Raw genomic sequence first — 15068 nt, forward strand, 5'->3', positions numbered from 1 at the left:
ACAAGATCATATTTAAATATATAATATTTTGAATTACGAAATAATAATTACTCGAAAGCTTAGCGATAAAATTATTCACCTCTTCGTCATTAACCGAGATTTATTCCAATTTATGACTAATAAACTGTACAATAAAAAATAAATATAATTTAAAAATATAATAAAAATGTAATTAATAAAATATAATCAATAAAAATATAATTAACTATAAAATATAATTTTAAAAAACTATCTGTAACTTAAATCTATTCTAACCCGTTGAGAGAAAACATAAACTAATAATAACGTTACATCAATGTATAATTTTCTACTCAACAATGTCACTGTTATACACAATATTTTTTATGTTACATTTATATTATTGTTGAGTTAGAAATTATAATATTGATGCAATATGTGATTATTAATTATGTTTCATGGGTAAACAGCTATAAAATATATAAAAAATTCAATAGATAAAATATCGATAATAAAAAGAAAAAATTATAAACAAACACACCATTGCAATTATATTCGTCAGAATGATCGAGACAATCGTTTCGTCCATCACATCTTGCATTTTTGCTGACACACGAACCGCTGGCGCACTCGAATTCATCCGCTCGACATCGTGCTATTTGAAAGAGAAAAAAAAATGTGCTATTTGATAGAAAAAAAATAAAAATGTGTATAAATAAAATAAGGGAGAGGAAAAAAGAGATAGGATAGTGGATAAACGAAAAAAATACGCAAAACAAATATCCTCATTGGCGATACGATAGCACTTTCACACAACGATACCTTGATTTAGTTAAAAGTTTTTATTCTCTGTCTGTACAAAGTAACTGAAGAGCTGTCGACTCGAGTTTTATTGATTATTGTCGCAATTTGAACGAGTTACTGAAGCATATTCAATTTACACGATATCAATAATCAATTGAATCCATGCCACGCTCGGAAGTATTCGATAGCCCGCTTTAGTTAATTAAAAATGGCAACTATTTACAAAAATCCATTTGACCTACAATAAGTATAAATTGTAGAGTCACGTTACTTTTATGCTTAGAATTCGTGTCGGTGACTTCGGCTGCTCATCGCGAGACGTAAAATCTAAAAACGTATCTTTCTATAAATCAATTAAGCTGATTAGATATGTTTTACCTTAAAATATGATAGTTTCATAGTATACTTAGAGCGTATTTAAAATTTTAATTTGTGAGAACTCTTATTTCAGCGTATAACAAAATCCTCAACTTATAACTCTCGAAATTGTCAAATAAATTACAAAACAGGCTAATGAGAGTCAATTTTGCGATGAATCATGCAATGAAATATTTAATACATATTATTTATACAATCGGATTAGAAGATTTTCATTATTATCTAAGTTTGTTCACTGAAGATGGCCCGAATGATGGCTGAAACGTATGAAGATTAATTGTATAAGTAATATGTATTAAATATTTTATTGCATGTGTGATTCACCGCAAAATTGATTCTCATTAGCCTGTTTTGTAATTGGTTTGTGAGAACTCTTTTTGGATTTTTCATTTTGTTAATAGCGGATCAAATTTCGATTTTACAACTACAAAATTTATCTGATTCCGATCAATATGTGTATTTATGTCCAAATAATTTTCGCATCTATATTTCAGATCAGTCTGGTTTAAAAAAAAAACCTCTGTCGTAAAGCATCGTGTGAGTTTCTTTCGAGCGGATTTAAAATTACTTGTTGAAATTTAATTTATTCCCGACAGTTGGAAAACGGTTATTCCGCGTATCGTTGTTAACTGCTTGTGACTGTTTTGCGGAGTAAATTCGCAGCCATATGTGCTACCACATATCCATGAATAATTATGCGCAAGAATCGCCGTCGCGTTATTGCAAGTGTGAATACCTGTTCGCGAGTTTCTGCATAACTTTATGATGTAACCAGAGTCGCATGCGTAAATTATCATGCGCTACTTCCTAATGAGTTAAAAATGCGGGAACTTTCAAATATCATGCTGCGCAGGCATCGTTCACGCAGGAAAATTCGCGTATGTCGTATAACCCTTCCACCGCATATACCCAAAAGATGCAATAGAATTCATACCTACCTCTCGCCGCAGAGATGCGTGTTGCGAAACGTTCTGGACGTCTCGTGTGCGCGAGTATCGCGAATCATGCGACACGGGAACACGAGACCGATGTCCCTCAAAACTCGATCGCGGATACAATTTGTTTCGATTACCAAATTTCACGAAATAAAAAAAAAAAGGAAATAAAACAGTTCTCAGTTACCTCGTGTCCCCGTAATTATCGGCATTGGAATTTCACAGTGACCGCTCGTAATGCGACTCTAGAATGTCATCGGGTTGCGCAATGTACGCAATTTGATACCCATTTGATAACAGCAAAAAATTTATCGCGACATTTCTTGTTAAATAGTTTAACGAGTCAAATGAGTTTCTTGGCAAACGTAAAGGCCATTTCGTGCGCAGATGTGCGGCCACGTTATTCCAACGCCGACTGATTTACATGTTTCGCGCTGAGTGTGTCGTTTCGCAGCTGATTGGAGTAAATAGTGATAATTCGTACTCATGTTGTAACAATTTTGTTCGTCCCTTCCACCGATACAGTCCGTGTATCCGTCACAGCGCCGTGATAAGGGCACGCAATAACCAGGCGCGCATTCGAATTGGTCTTCCTTGCAGGCTGTAAGAATTGCACTCAGGCTAATCTGGGAAGATTTATGTCGTCGAGAACGGCACGATGACTCGACTGATGCAGGTCAATTTGAGAGATGACACGTACAAAACACAGTTGAGAGAATGACGCTGACGAAGATTAGGCATACATTGCTGAATGGACGTAACACTGAGATACAATGATGTAGGAAGCACAATGACCGCCAGTAACGAATAACAATTTCATCGACGAATAAATTAAGCTGCATTCCGAGGTAATGTTCAAGAATAATGTTTAAGAAAAGAACAGATATTTAAATTAGGTTCACTTGTACATAAGTGAATAGAAAGCAAGTAAGCAACGCAAAGTTTAGGTCTGTTTTGCTTAGCTACATTCGTAGTCTCTTATACTCTCTAAATTCTTTCAAGTGAAATCTCACTCTAAAGAGTGAAAAAATTTTTACTATTTTTGAAAAAGAGTGGCAGAATTTTCAATCTTTTTAAAAGTGAGATTTCACTCCGAGAATATTTTATTCTAAAAAAATTAGAGAGTATAATATCATATTCTGCAATTTTCTAAAATCTAAATATTCATATTACTGCTTCACGAAATATTAAACATACAAAGAGTGTAGTTAAAAAAGACAGATACCGAGATGTCAAAGTGATCTGAACTGAAGAACACAAAACAACAATTCTAACATGGGATCGCGCGGCGCAATGATATAAGATAGGATGGAAAGAGTTTCTTAAGATGAACTAATTAGTGGCCGAGCGAAACGCGTTAAGCACGCCCAAGTGACTAGGCCATTAATTAGCACGTATTTGAGAAAATTTCACGGAAGAGATTATAAATGAACGAGGAGTTACGTCAATCGTCGTACTCTTTCCTGCCGTACTCTAATTTACAGCGGCAATTAGTTAACGATGGAAGAACATGAAAGAACTTGCTTGCCCGCGGAAGGACACTGCGTGACGACCAACAGTTACCTTTACGTTTAACCGCGTCGACGACTATTATTGCACGAATACACGCAGAGACGAAATACACACGTGGACAGACGTAAGTCACGCGAATTCGCAAGGGATAGCGCGATTGAAGCGTAGTGGAAAGTTCTTTACGAGCGAAAGCGACAGAAATAAAAGTCCCAACACTTTTCCTGGTAAACGCTAAGTTATCGTCCACATAAAGCTTGAGAGGAAAGGAAAGAGAGGAGCGGTGTTACATCTCACATAATGATGTTTCGCACAATCGTGCTAAAATTTGATCTCTTTTATTGAAATATTCATCGCGATCATCACGCTGAAGTATTCTGGCCGCGTAGAAAAATTAATCGGCTACTACAAACAAAAAAAAAAACCAGAGCGGTGGAAACCAGAACCGAAAAATTACGGAAAAATAGAATGGCACTTTATCAAATGTTCAAACCGCAATGCGAAATAAATAATTCACATCTCATCCCATCTAGTGAAGCGGCGACATAGAATTACAGAAGTTTCAATTATACTCGTTTAATTGTCATTGAATAGAGTGAGAGCTATCAATTATAAAAAATTTATTTGTTGTCAATTTTTCGCGACAGGAGTTGATAACGATTAATATGGCTGATTGCGAGATTAATCGCACTACTGTAACGTAAATTTTAGCAAATCTGTTTTTTTTTTCATTCCAATTTGTTACAAAGAGAGAAATAACGGACTTAAATCATCGCGAGATGACGCGGAAACGGGCGTGAGACAGCACGCTGAGTCGTGAGTCGCTTGATAAAGCGATGGGAGATGTTGCGATTTCTGAGATCATCTTAAGTTCAAGGCCTGCCCCGAAGCCTCACCCATTTGACGATTGAATTGCAAACGAGCTGCGAGTTCAATAATCCGCTCACGAGCTCGATGCTCGAGGCGGTTCGTTCGCGCTTCAGAGTAGTTTAGAAATGATCCCTCGTACGCGCTAAGAAATTAACGGTTTAACTGCTAAATCAGATAAACCGTAAAACCAAAATAATCTTGAATTACTCGAGATATAGTGTAAATTTCCTTTGCGTGGCGATAAATACGTGACAATAGCTGCGTTTAGCAGAAGAAGCAGTTTTCCAACTGTTGTAAGATTCTTATGATTGATTTATACGTTTAAATCCAATGGAGGAGCTAAGAACCAATCATATTAAAGAATTTAATTTGTTCAATTTATTATTTATCAATTTAATTTTATTGCATTTATTTAAAGAATTTAAGTTTAAACTTTGATATGGCAAGTGTTCACTTCTATATATATTCACTTCTCTATATATCGTCACGTTATTACTTTTTAATCTTATTTGATGTATGATCACTTTGTGTTACACTTTGGCTACAATTTTTGTTTTATTACTGAACTTGCGATTTATATTGTATACTATTATTATTGTTATTATATAATACATAATTTGGTTTTAAATTGCTCTTTGAAAGTATGTTCATCGTTTATGTTCTAATAAGGTTAAGCGATCATTTTGTATCCTTCAACCTTTCAACTGGTTTGAAATTATTCTCTAATGAAGAAATGATTGACCGCTTCATGAACACTATTGCTAAAGGTATACAGTAATAGATCTTAAGCATATTGTTATTTTATCTTCATTGTGTTAGCGTTTGCTAAAGATGGCTAGAAGGTTAGCCGAAACGCATACTCTCTAAAACTTTTAGAGTGGAAGCTCATTCTGAAGAGTGAAATCTCACTCTTAAAGATTGAAAATTAAACCACTTCTTTTCAAGACTGGTTCAATTTTCACTCTTTAGAGTGAGATTTTACTCCAAAGAATTTAAAGAATGTGTTATCTTTGTATCGTATTTTTGATTCGGATAAAATATGCTTTTTATAATTAATTAATCACGCAAGACTTAAAGCGTTAATTCCCATTAGCCCATTTTATTTCTTAATATATTTAGACTATTAAAGAATCTTAGCAGTTGCAATTGCTTTTTCTGTTGAACGCAGCCAGTGATGTCTTCTAACGAATTTTGTTGAGGCCATTAAAACTTTCGAATTCGTCAAAATAAGCCGCCGCGAAAATATCACTCGCTGGCGCAACGTAACGTCGTCGACAAACAGCGAGAAACAAACATAATCTCGTGCCGAGGATTTACAGGGATGATGACTCTCGCCATATAGCTTGACACGATTCCGCGGCGTGACCGATTTTCGTGGAGCGGCGGAGAAGTTCGGCGGACGTGCGACGCTCTTGTCACGAATCAAAATTGGATTAAAGCGGTGAAAATGCGAAATTCCGGGACAGAGCCATGATGGAAGGGCCTGGCGCGATGTTCAGCTGACGGCCCATGGGAGATTAACGTCGGATTAAAATTGCGGCCGGTTATTAGGGCGGATTAATAAACGCGAGTAAATCTCGTTCGACAGGGGGCCATCCCAGATTTGCCGGGGGACGAGGAGTGTTCCGTGTCTGATCTTTTTTTTTTCTCTCCTTTTAATCGTCTTCCGCGCTTCTACGCTAACGACATTCATGCAGCCGCTGATGAGATGTGCAGTAAAATTATATGCGAGAAGATGAATAAGAAATCGGCAGTCAATTCTCCATTGATACATTCGTGCGTCACAATTATCACTATCATGATGTTAGCATTTACAAATGGACGCGTAAGCGTCGTAAAATTACATAAACATGACATGCGTCACCAAACGCGTTGTTTCTCATTATGGTTATTTCCGTTAATGGATTATTGCTGCATAAAATCGCAAATTGCAGCGTGTTTATGAACTGTGAAATAATTCGAACTGGATACCTGCAATGTTTCTTACATTACGACATAAAGACTGTATATCACGATGCTTCCATTAACCATTTCTTTAATTAACCTTCAAGATGATTTATATACTTAATAAAAATTAAAAGCATATAATAACTATGTCATGCTGATTTAATTTTTGGCATTGTACTTCTACACACAGAAAAATATCATTCTACTGTTAAGAAAAGTGATTATTCAGTTAACTTTTTTTCTTTTAAGTAACGATTATTATTAACAAAAAATATTTTCTTGATAATAGTCTTAAAATATATTTATTACAAATTTTAAAAAGAGAAGAGAAAGTGAAACTCTTATTATATGTATTCAAAACAAAAAATTACTTTTTTTATTAAGAATATTATAAAATTTCGTCGTAGAAAATTATTTATATAATAAGTAAAGTGATTTAATTTAATTTAATTTTATAATCTCTCTCTTTTGTTGAAGTATAAAATTTACTAGGATTCAGAATATATTTTGAATAATTTGGACGTTTAAGATAAACTTACGATATACCTATTTAAGGATATAAACCTTTGAAATACTTGAAAACAATAATTGCTATCTGCATATAGTATATATTTTTCTGTGTATACAAACCAAGCATTCCCGTTCGAATCACGATTTACCGATCGTAAAATAAATTTCAATTTTTTTAAAATTATGCCTTTTAACTGAGAATAAGTTAGCGATGTGCACGCGGTCGTACACGGGCGGACCGGCCACGAAGCATGCCTCCGCAAAAGACGACGGAAATAATAAGCTGAGGTTGAAAAGGGTAGCGAGAGAGGGGGAGGGGGTTGGTATACAGGGTTGAACGAAGAGAGAAAACGGATGTCGATGCAGTATACGGGTGCAACGGCCTTAAACACGAGGCCGAAGAACGCCATCGTCAACCACTGCCGCCCACTACGACTCCCATATTCTTTTTTTTTTCTTTCCCCGAGCACGCTATTGTTATTGTCACAGTTATTATAATTATTGAGCTCATCGTAATATGTCGGACAGCCCGCGACCATTAGTTCCGGCGCAGTCGCATGCAAATCTGTCGTGCGGTATTCGCTAGCGATAAATAATGTCGGTACGTGCAAGGGCGTCGCCAGTATCAGTTCATGATTCCGCGTGAAGATACCTTTATCAGCACGCACAGGTCTTATAGATTCGTACGTGCGAGAACGATCTGGTTACAAAGCTTATTTCCGCTCACGCAATTAGCGTAAAATTATCCGTATTAGTGTTATAAGAAGCGCCTTCTGGTTTTTTTTTACAATAAGCCATTAACCCGGATATACAATAGATTTTTAAGCCTTAAGCCATAAGAAATGAACGAATCATAGTCAATTATTCTCCTCGTATTTGACTGTAGTTGGTCAATTTCTTACGGCTTAAGGCTTAAAACACCTATTGTAGATCCGGACTTACATAAGTTTAAGTTTCAAGCCGTAAAAAATTGACCAGTTATAGTCGAATGTGAGAAGAATAATCGACTATGATTGGTTTCTTACGGCTTAAGATTGAAGCTTAGGTAATGGCTTATTGTAGAAAGCTCATTCCTTTTAATCGAGTTCTATTTTCTTTTAAAATAAAAATACGATATTTATGAGTTTGAAATATAAAAATAATTGATCTCTATCTTGAAAATGCATAAAAATGGTGTTCTGAATTATTAACGACAATTTGCGCGGCTTGTATAAGAAGGTTTAATCGTTTGAAAATGAAAGGGCTTATTACTAGTGGAATAATCCACATTTTGTAAAAATGTGAGGTAATCCATTCCTATACAGCACACTTTATCCGAGAAACATCCTGGGAATCGTCCTTAAGACGTTTAGAGGACATCCCCTGAAGATCTTACTGTATGGGTTGTTTCCCCTAATCTTTAATTTTAGAGTTAATTTTCTCTGTTTGTGTATAAAATGTGGATTAGCCTACTGTTGCAGTAAACCTTTCAGTTGTGGATGTTGTTTGTAAGGACGCACAAAAGTGTAATATTATTTCGGAATTAACTAACATAGTTACCAGTACATTAAAGGCCGTGGCACACAAAAAAATGTAAAATGTAAAGCGTAAGCGAATCGGTCGATCACAATAAAAATGTAAAAATAATGATGTAAGCAAAAAGTTTTTTGCTTATACACATATACGTTGCTTATGTCTTACTGCTTACGTTTTTTTATGTGTGCCATATATAGTCTTATTAAAAGATTATTAAAAAGGACGAAGACGAATTCTGAAGCTACAATCGCAGCGCAGCAATGCGCGATACCACCGTTACAAGTCCAAACTGCATGCACATGCAAATAACTGTGATGAGTACAGGCGATCATCTTTCAGATGTGGAAACGATACTTACGGCAATTGTGTTCATCGGATCCATCGTGGCAATCTTGCACGCCATCGCAGTATCTGTTACTGTCGATGCATTGCCCGTTTCTGCATATGAACTCGGTCGAAGAACAAGCTGTACACAGAAAGAAATCAATTATTATATACGAAAGCTATTGTCATTATTGCCAAAATTAAAAAAAAAATTACAACATTTTAGTCAATTTCTAAAAATATACCCGACATAATTGTAATTATGATACATTAGAATATAGTGCATTGGATATTAGTTAGACGGCAAAGAGGTATTTGATTCTTTGATCTCAAATTCAGGCGTATTTTCCGATAACTATTCGATCCTTCTCAGCCATCAAACGTTAGATTTGATTTTTTTTCCAAAACAAGAAGGTATTCAGTCTCGGGTTGATATTGCATATAAGCGAGTTACGTTAGCTCAGAGCCGTGAAAAGAGACTCGCGCTCTTGAGCGAGATTCACTGAATTGATCCTACCTTGCCTGACAACACACGAATAAACCAATAATGGGAGTCGTTTGTTTAATATAAATTCTGAGAAGGTCGTACGTAGCGGCGGATAATGTTTCAAAGGTGAGGCAGTGGCCGTAAGAGACAAGGATAAGGTTGCAAGATAAGAGGTTGTAGATCGGATAGCGCTTTGCTGCATAGACGCGTCACAGTTCTCATTTTTCTTCTTAACATGCGCCGTTTTTAATATCGCGAATCATACGAGTTTCATGATTTTTACAAGATCGCGAGGAAAAAACACAATAAACAATTCGATCTCTCACCGATTAGACGGATTCATTCAGCCAAATGGAAAAATTTTTGAATTATTAGGTGTATAAATAAGTTCCCATGATCAATTTTAAATAAATCAACCAAATATTATGTCTATGAGAGCCAAACACAGGGTGTTGACGTGTAAAGAATTTATTCAATTAGTATATAATGTGACAATAGACGTTTCGATCCTATTGCGGATCCTTTTCAATATCTTAATAACATTTAATATAATAAAATTAAACATTGATAAATCATACAATTACAATTACTCTTAAAGCTCAGTTTGTAATTGTATGATTTATCAATGTTTAAATTTATCATATTGAATGTTATTAAGATATTGAAAAGGATCCACAATAGGATCGAAACGTCTATTGTCACATTATATACTAATTGAATAAATTCTTTACACGTCAACACCCTGTGTTTGGCTTACATAGGTATAATATTTGGTTGATTTATTTTTTGGAGCCTGTCAATTTGTTTTTATTGCACTTTTAGATAGTGCTATAACAACAGTGTATTTATATTTTCGCGCCCAACTTTTTCATTAGTAAGGTTGATTAATCTAGTTTCGAAAGTTACATAACAATCCGCAGTTAAACATTTAACTACACTGAGAAAAAATTGTTTATTTGATTAAATTAATTTAAATCGTTTATATGTGTGTGTGTGTGTTTTATAACTGATGTGAAGTATATATGTATTTAAGATATTATATTTGATTTAAATACATACATTCTCCAATAAAAAATATATAGGAAAGATGAATTAAATTAATATAGTCAAATGAACAATTTTTTTTCTCCATGTTCATTTTAGTTTAATTAAAAATAAATGAAACGGTGCATATATTCGCCATTACCTTCACTATTTTCATTGCGGTAAAACCGCCGCTGAAACAACTAAAACAATTTGTGAAACTTACGAAGACAATATTGCATCGGAAAGAGCGTGTCAAGATTGATTTAAAAAATTAAATATGATTTTCATAAATCGCGCTACGAAGTATTCTTTTGTCGTGACATCTGTAATACATAAACAATATAATATTTATAAAATATCTATATAATACCTCCGAAGGATGGCAAAAAGTAATAGATTCGAAAACCAAATACTTTGGTTGAAATGTTTGTATCTTTAGTATTAACAAATATATCTTTTAAAAAAGTCGTGGAAATTACATACCTAATATTTACAGAGTCAGAAACAATAACTAAGTTTAGAAAATAGATTATTCTTGTATATAAGATAATTATTGAAAGAAATTTTATACAAATTACTTCAATTCCGGATAGCGTTTAATTTTAACGGATATTGTTTTCATTACTAGAATTTCATTCTTTTCCACTTCGACTCTTCTCGTATCGCACAAAGTCAATTGTTAATTGTCTCCGAATGATACACAGCCGGACCGCAAACAGCGAACGCAATTTTTTCGTTAGTCGCTCGTCCGGGCTCGTTCAATGATCGAGTCCCCTCGGGTTTCGAAATCAGGAGCGTGCAATCGTTGGCCGGCTATCCTATTTCAAATAAACATTCGCCCGCTCACAAGTTCGACTCCAATTTCATAGGCCGCACGCGTGCTCGTCCGTTTCCACTTACTGATCATGACCGAGTCGCGTTTGCCGCTCAAGCCGCGAACGTGGCAACCCGTTTTCACATTTGTACCATCGACTAATGCGAAGAGGCACTCGTGCGATTGAAAAAGTGACTTGATAAGTACCAAACACAAAGAGTAGGAAAAAGAAACACGATGCTGGGCTCCGACTAATAAAACTGAAGTGATGCTATCGATGCTTCGTCAAGCTAAATAAAACACAATTTTACATGGCAAGAGAGAAATTGTTTATGTATTAGATGTATATAAAATAAAGTAAATAGATAAATAAAGATATATATGCATATACATACATTTATTTATTTTATTTATATAAATACAAGCAGGAGAGAGAGAGAGAAAGAGAAAGACATAAAGACCAAAACTTTATTACAATTTCAATTCTCGAAAAATTGAATATTATGAAAATAAAAATAAAATATATACATATGAACCAACTGAGTTATACTATGTTTTTCCAAAATTTGTAACAAACATTTGTGTTTTTACTAAACTGAAGTTTACAATAAGCTTTTGCATATGCGCATGAAAATAATATGTAAACGTGCATTGCAACTCGATGAAAATTGATGAAACTTTAAACGGGTGTATTAAAAAGTGTTCATTTTAATTGCTTAATTTGGAGAACCTCTTAAGTTATGTACGTAATTAAATACACGTAAAACGATGCGCGAAAAGAGGATCTAAGAGCTTTCGGGAAGTGCAGCCTTTGAAAGTAACGGGAAAAAAAGGGGCAAATCGCGCGCGAAAGCATGCCATTTTGTCTCAAGTGTCTCGGCGGCGAGGCCACAATATTGCATTTGCCGCTCGAATTGCGCGATTCTCGATGGAAGAAGGCAGCAGCTGGGGGTGAGGGAGGCGGCGACGGGTTGCGCACGGGGGTTGATCACGTTGTGTAACAGCGACCGGGTATGCTTTGACACAGGAAACTGTCATTCGATGGCAGTGCTCGACGCTGAATCGCGATAACGCAACGGCGCGATGCAGGCGCGACAGGAATGCCCCTTAAAGCGTTCTCTACCCGGGCGCATTACGCGTCTCAGGGCGGGCTGTGCCAACGTGCAGGTATCTCACGTTACTCAGGTGGCCACCGAGTAGCAGAGGCTGCTACGTTGAAATTCGCACCGCGAGCGGAGCGTGACTGCGCGCAATGCAAATCAAACCGCTCAAGCTTGTTCATTAAACAGACCAGCGCACGCTCTGTCTCTTCTGTGTTCACCGGATAGACGAACCGTAAGTCAATAGGATCCCAAACTCAAGGGTCGGTTACTTCGCGGTGTGCTTCATGATTCGCGTTTGTATTCGCTAGTTTTTCGTACGAATGTTTCGACTCACTCGCGAAGCTCTTGAACCCTAAGGAGATCACGTTTGATTACAGGATTCGACAATTCTGTGAGGGATTAATTAATCAAATAAGATTAATCTGTAATTTATATAAAACATGCATTTTATTTAAGAAATAACTCTCTTGATTTTATAATATATTTATATAAACATTCCTGCTTCTTTAATCTTCTAGTGTTTCATAATAATATTTAGATACAAATAATATCATTTTGTATGCGTACCTTTTTTAAATATTAATTTTGTGCCTTTATATTTAACACTTCGTTCTCTCTTACACATTTCAAACCTATAAATATGACGAAATTTTTATAAGCTGCTACTATATTTAGAAAATATTCCTTATACATATATAATAAAATGTACTCCTTAAAATGAAACAGATATATTAATATCAAAAGTTGCAATTTGATTTTTAGTCTTTGTAGTACTACTGCGGGAAAAATTAGAACTGTCGACTTAGATACGCCATATCTCGATTTATGTATATGCAATATTCATCGCGAGATGAGAATAACCACAATATGACGACAGGAAATCCATCAACTATTCGTGGTACCGAAAATAAAATCATGTTTCTTTGAATATTTAATGTTTGTGATATCAGAGAGATATCGACAATGTTGAGCAATGTATTAGCAGCGCAACATCGGAATATAGCGTGTCCCATAGGTGCGTACATCTGATAAATCGTGAAGCGATTTGGATCGAGGAAAACATTATTAATTCAGAATGTACCGCTTTTACTCGAACATCCTTTATACACTGCATTTAGCTGCTCGGATCGTAAAAAATTAATAACTACGTTTTACTGACGACATATAAATATAAAGCCACAATCTCTCTCGATGTTATTCGAACAAATTGGCTGTAACTAATAGATGTTTATTTAAAACATATTCACCAACAAATTTGTATCCATAGGTATCAATACATACCCATGGGAGAACAAATGATATCTCGTTTTAATAACACCGTAAACGTAATATACCAAAGAGTAGCGCAACCCGTTTGGCGCATTAATTTACATTCTGCTATTTCAAAGTGCACGCCCGCAATCAGCTCGCTGCTTTCCGCGAGCATTCGGGGCTCCGTTAAAAGCTGCACGAGCTGTTGCACGCGATATTAATGTCGTCGTTACGATACGTCTAAAAACTGGATGGTCGTGACAAAAAGAAAAGGTACGGTCCGCGGTGCGCCTCATGCCGCTACTCCCGACGAAGAAGCAGAGTCTGACAGGCAAAGTACACGAGCCAAGTTCTCGCTGCCTTGTAAATTTAAGGAGGGTAAAGCAATTAAGTCGATAGAACGCTCGCCACATTTGCGAGATTGCTGAATTACGCGACGTTCCGTGCATGGGAAGGAATATGTTCTATCTTTCAGCGAAAGTATTCGAGAATTAACCACCGGAAGTAATAAATTAGTACACATCAAGATGATATATTTTTTCTTATCATTGACCGCCATTTGTGCCATCATTAATGTTAACAACAAAAAAAAAAGAAAATGATCATTTAATTTGTATTGTATTTATCTCATTGTAATGTTTATTAGGTATCAAATTATATATTTAACGTATTTTGGTGAAGAGATTTGTCGATATTCATCAGTTTATATCGAGATGATCGTGCCTTTTGAGAAAGCGGTGCAGTATATCGTTCCAAAGATGTCCGCTGGACGCTTTTCGTATTCTCATAACAACTTCAAGAAGCGTACTTTGAAATAGAAGAACGTCAGCGTCTGCGACCTCGCTGCAGTCGAGGGGCACTCTAGCCATAAATTACACGAATAACTTCCCCGCACGTCTTAGCTGCCGAGGTCTTTGTAGAAGGTCCTTGCGCGCGATTCCGTGCACAGTGCGTCTTTTGCACGCGTTAATCGGAAATAAACCGCGGAGAAAAAATAGTTTAGCGAGCACGCCGGCCAAAGATCGGGATTGAGAAATGCGAGTACAGTGGAAACTCAACGGGAATTATTTTTGAAATTTTCAATTACGTAATATACACAAAGATATTATACAAGATACACTCTAAAAAATAGTGGTGTCTATATAATTCCCGCTATGCTGGTATTAACATTAACACCAATATGACGTGGATTTAACATCATGGGTTTTAAATCCACAGCATGATGGTATTGATATAAACACTTGATAAATTTATAGTTTTTCAAAAATAAAGTTCTTAATTTCTCGAAAATCTGGATGATGAAATTTTTTGAACCTTATCTGTATATATTATTTTCAGCAACTACTAATACATCAAATATTATCTGTTGCCAAAGTACTCCACATATATAGATTTGTAATAGAATCATCTATATATACTTGTAGGATATTTAGATTAGCCTAAATTATATATGTTTCGCTTGTTATAAAAAGGAAAATATTTAATTATCTATTGCTAAAGCAGTTTATACACACAGATTTATAATCGAATTAGGAGCAATCACAGAGACAAAATTAGAAGCAATGCAAGCGTATTAATTTATTAATTTAATATAGCACTGATGAGTGTTAATCCTCCTATCAAAACTGTTCTGGGAA

The 15068-nt window shown here is 35.5% G+C and overlaps 1 protein-coding gene across 1 annotated transcript in view; it reads right to left on the reverse strand.

The window, feature by feature from the left end:
• trol (terribly reduced optic lobes) overlaps positions 1-15068 on the reverse strand; it is a 104981-nt gene that overhangs the window by 44287 nt on the left and 45626 nt on the right. Inside the window, exons 3-5 of the mRNA XM_018507644.1 lie at positions 8785-8892; positions 2560-2676; positions 500-613 (exon numbers count right to left, since the gene is read on the reverse strand). Of these exons, the coding sequence (XP_018363146.1) occupies positions 500-613; positions 2560-2676; positions 8785-8892 (339 nt within the window). The remainder of the gene's footprint in view (positions 1-499; positions 614-2559; positions 2677-8784; positions 8893-15068) is intronic.

This window comes from Trachymyrmex cornetzi, unplaced genomic scaffold, assembly GCF_001594075.2.
Source record: "Trachymyrmex cornetzi isolate Tcor2-1 unplaced genomic scaffold, Tcor1.1 scaffold245, whole genome shotgun sequence".
Classification (NCBI taxonomy): domain Eukaryota; kingdom Metazoa; phylum Arthropoda; class Insecta; order Hymenoptera; family Formicidae; genus Trachymyrmex; species Trachymyrmex cornetzi.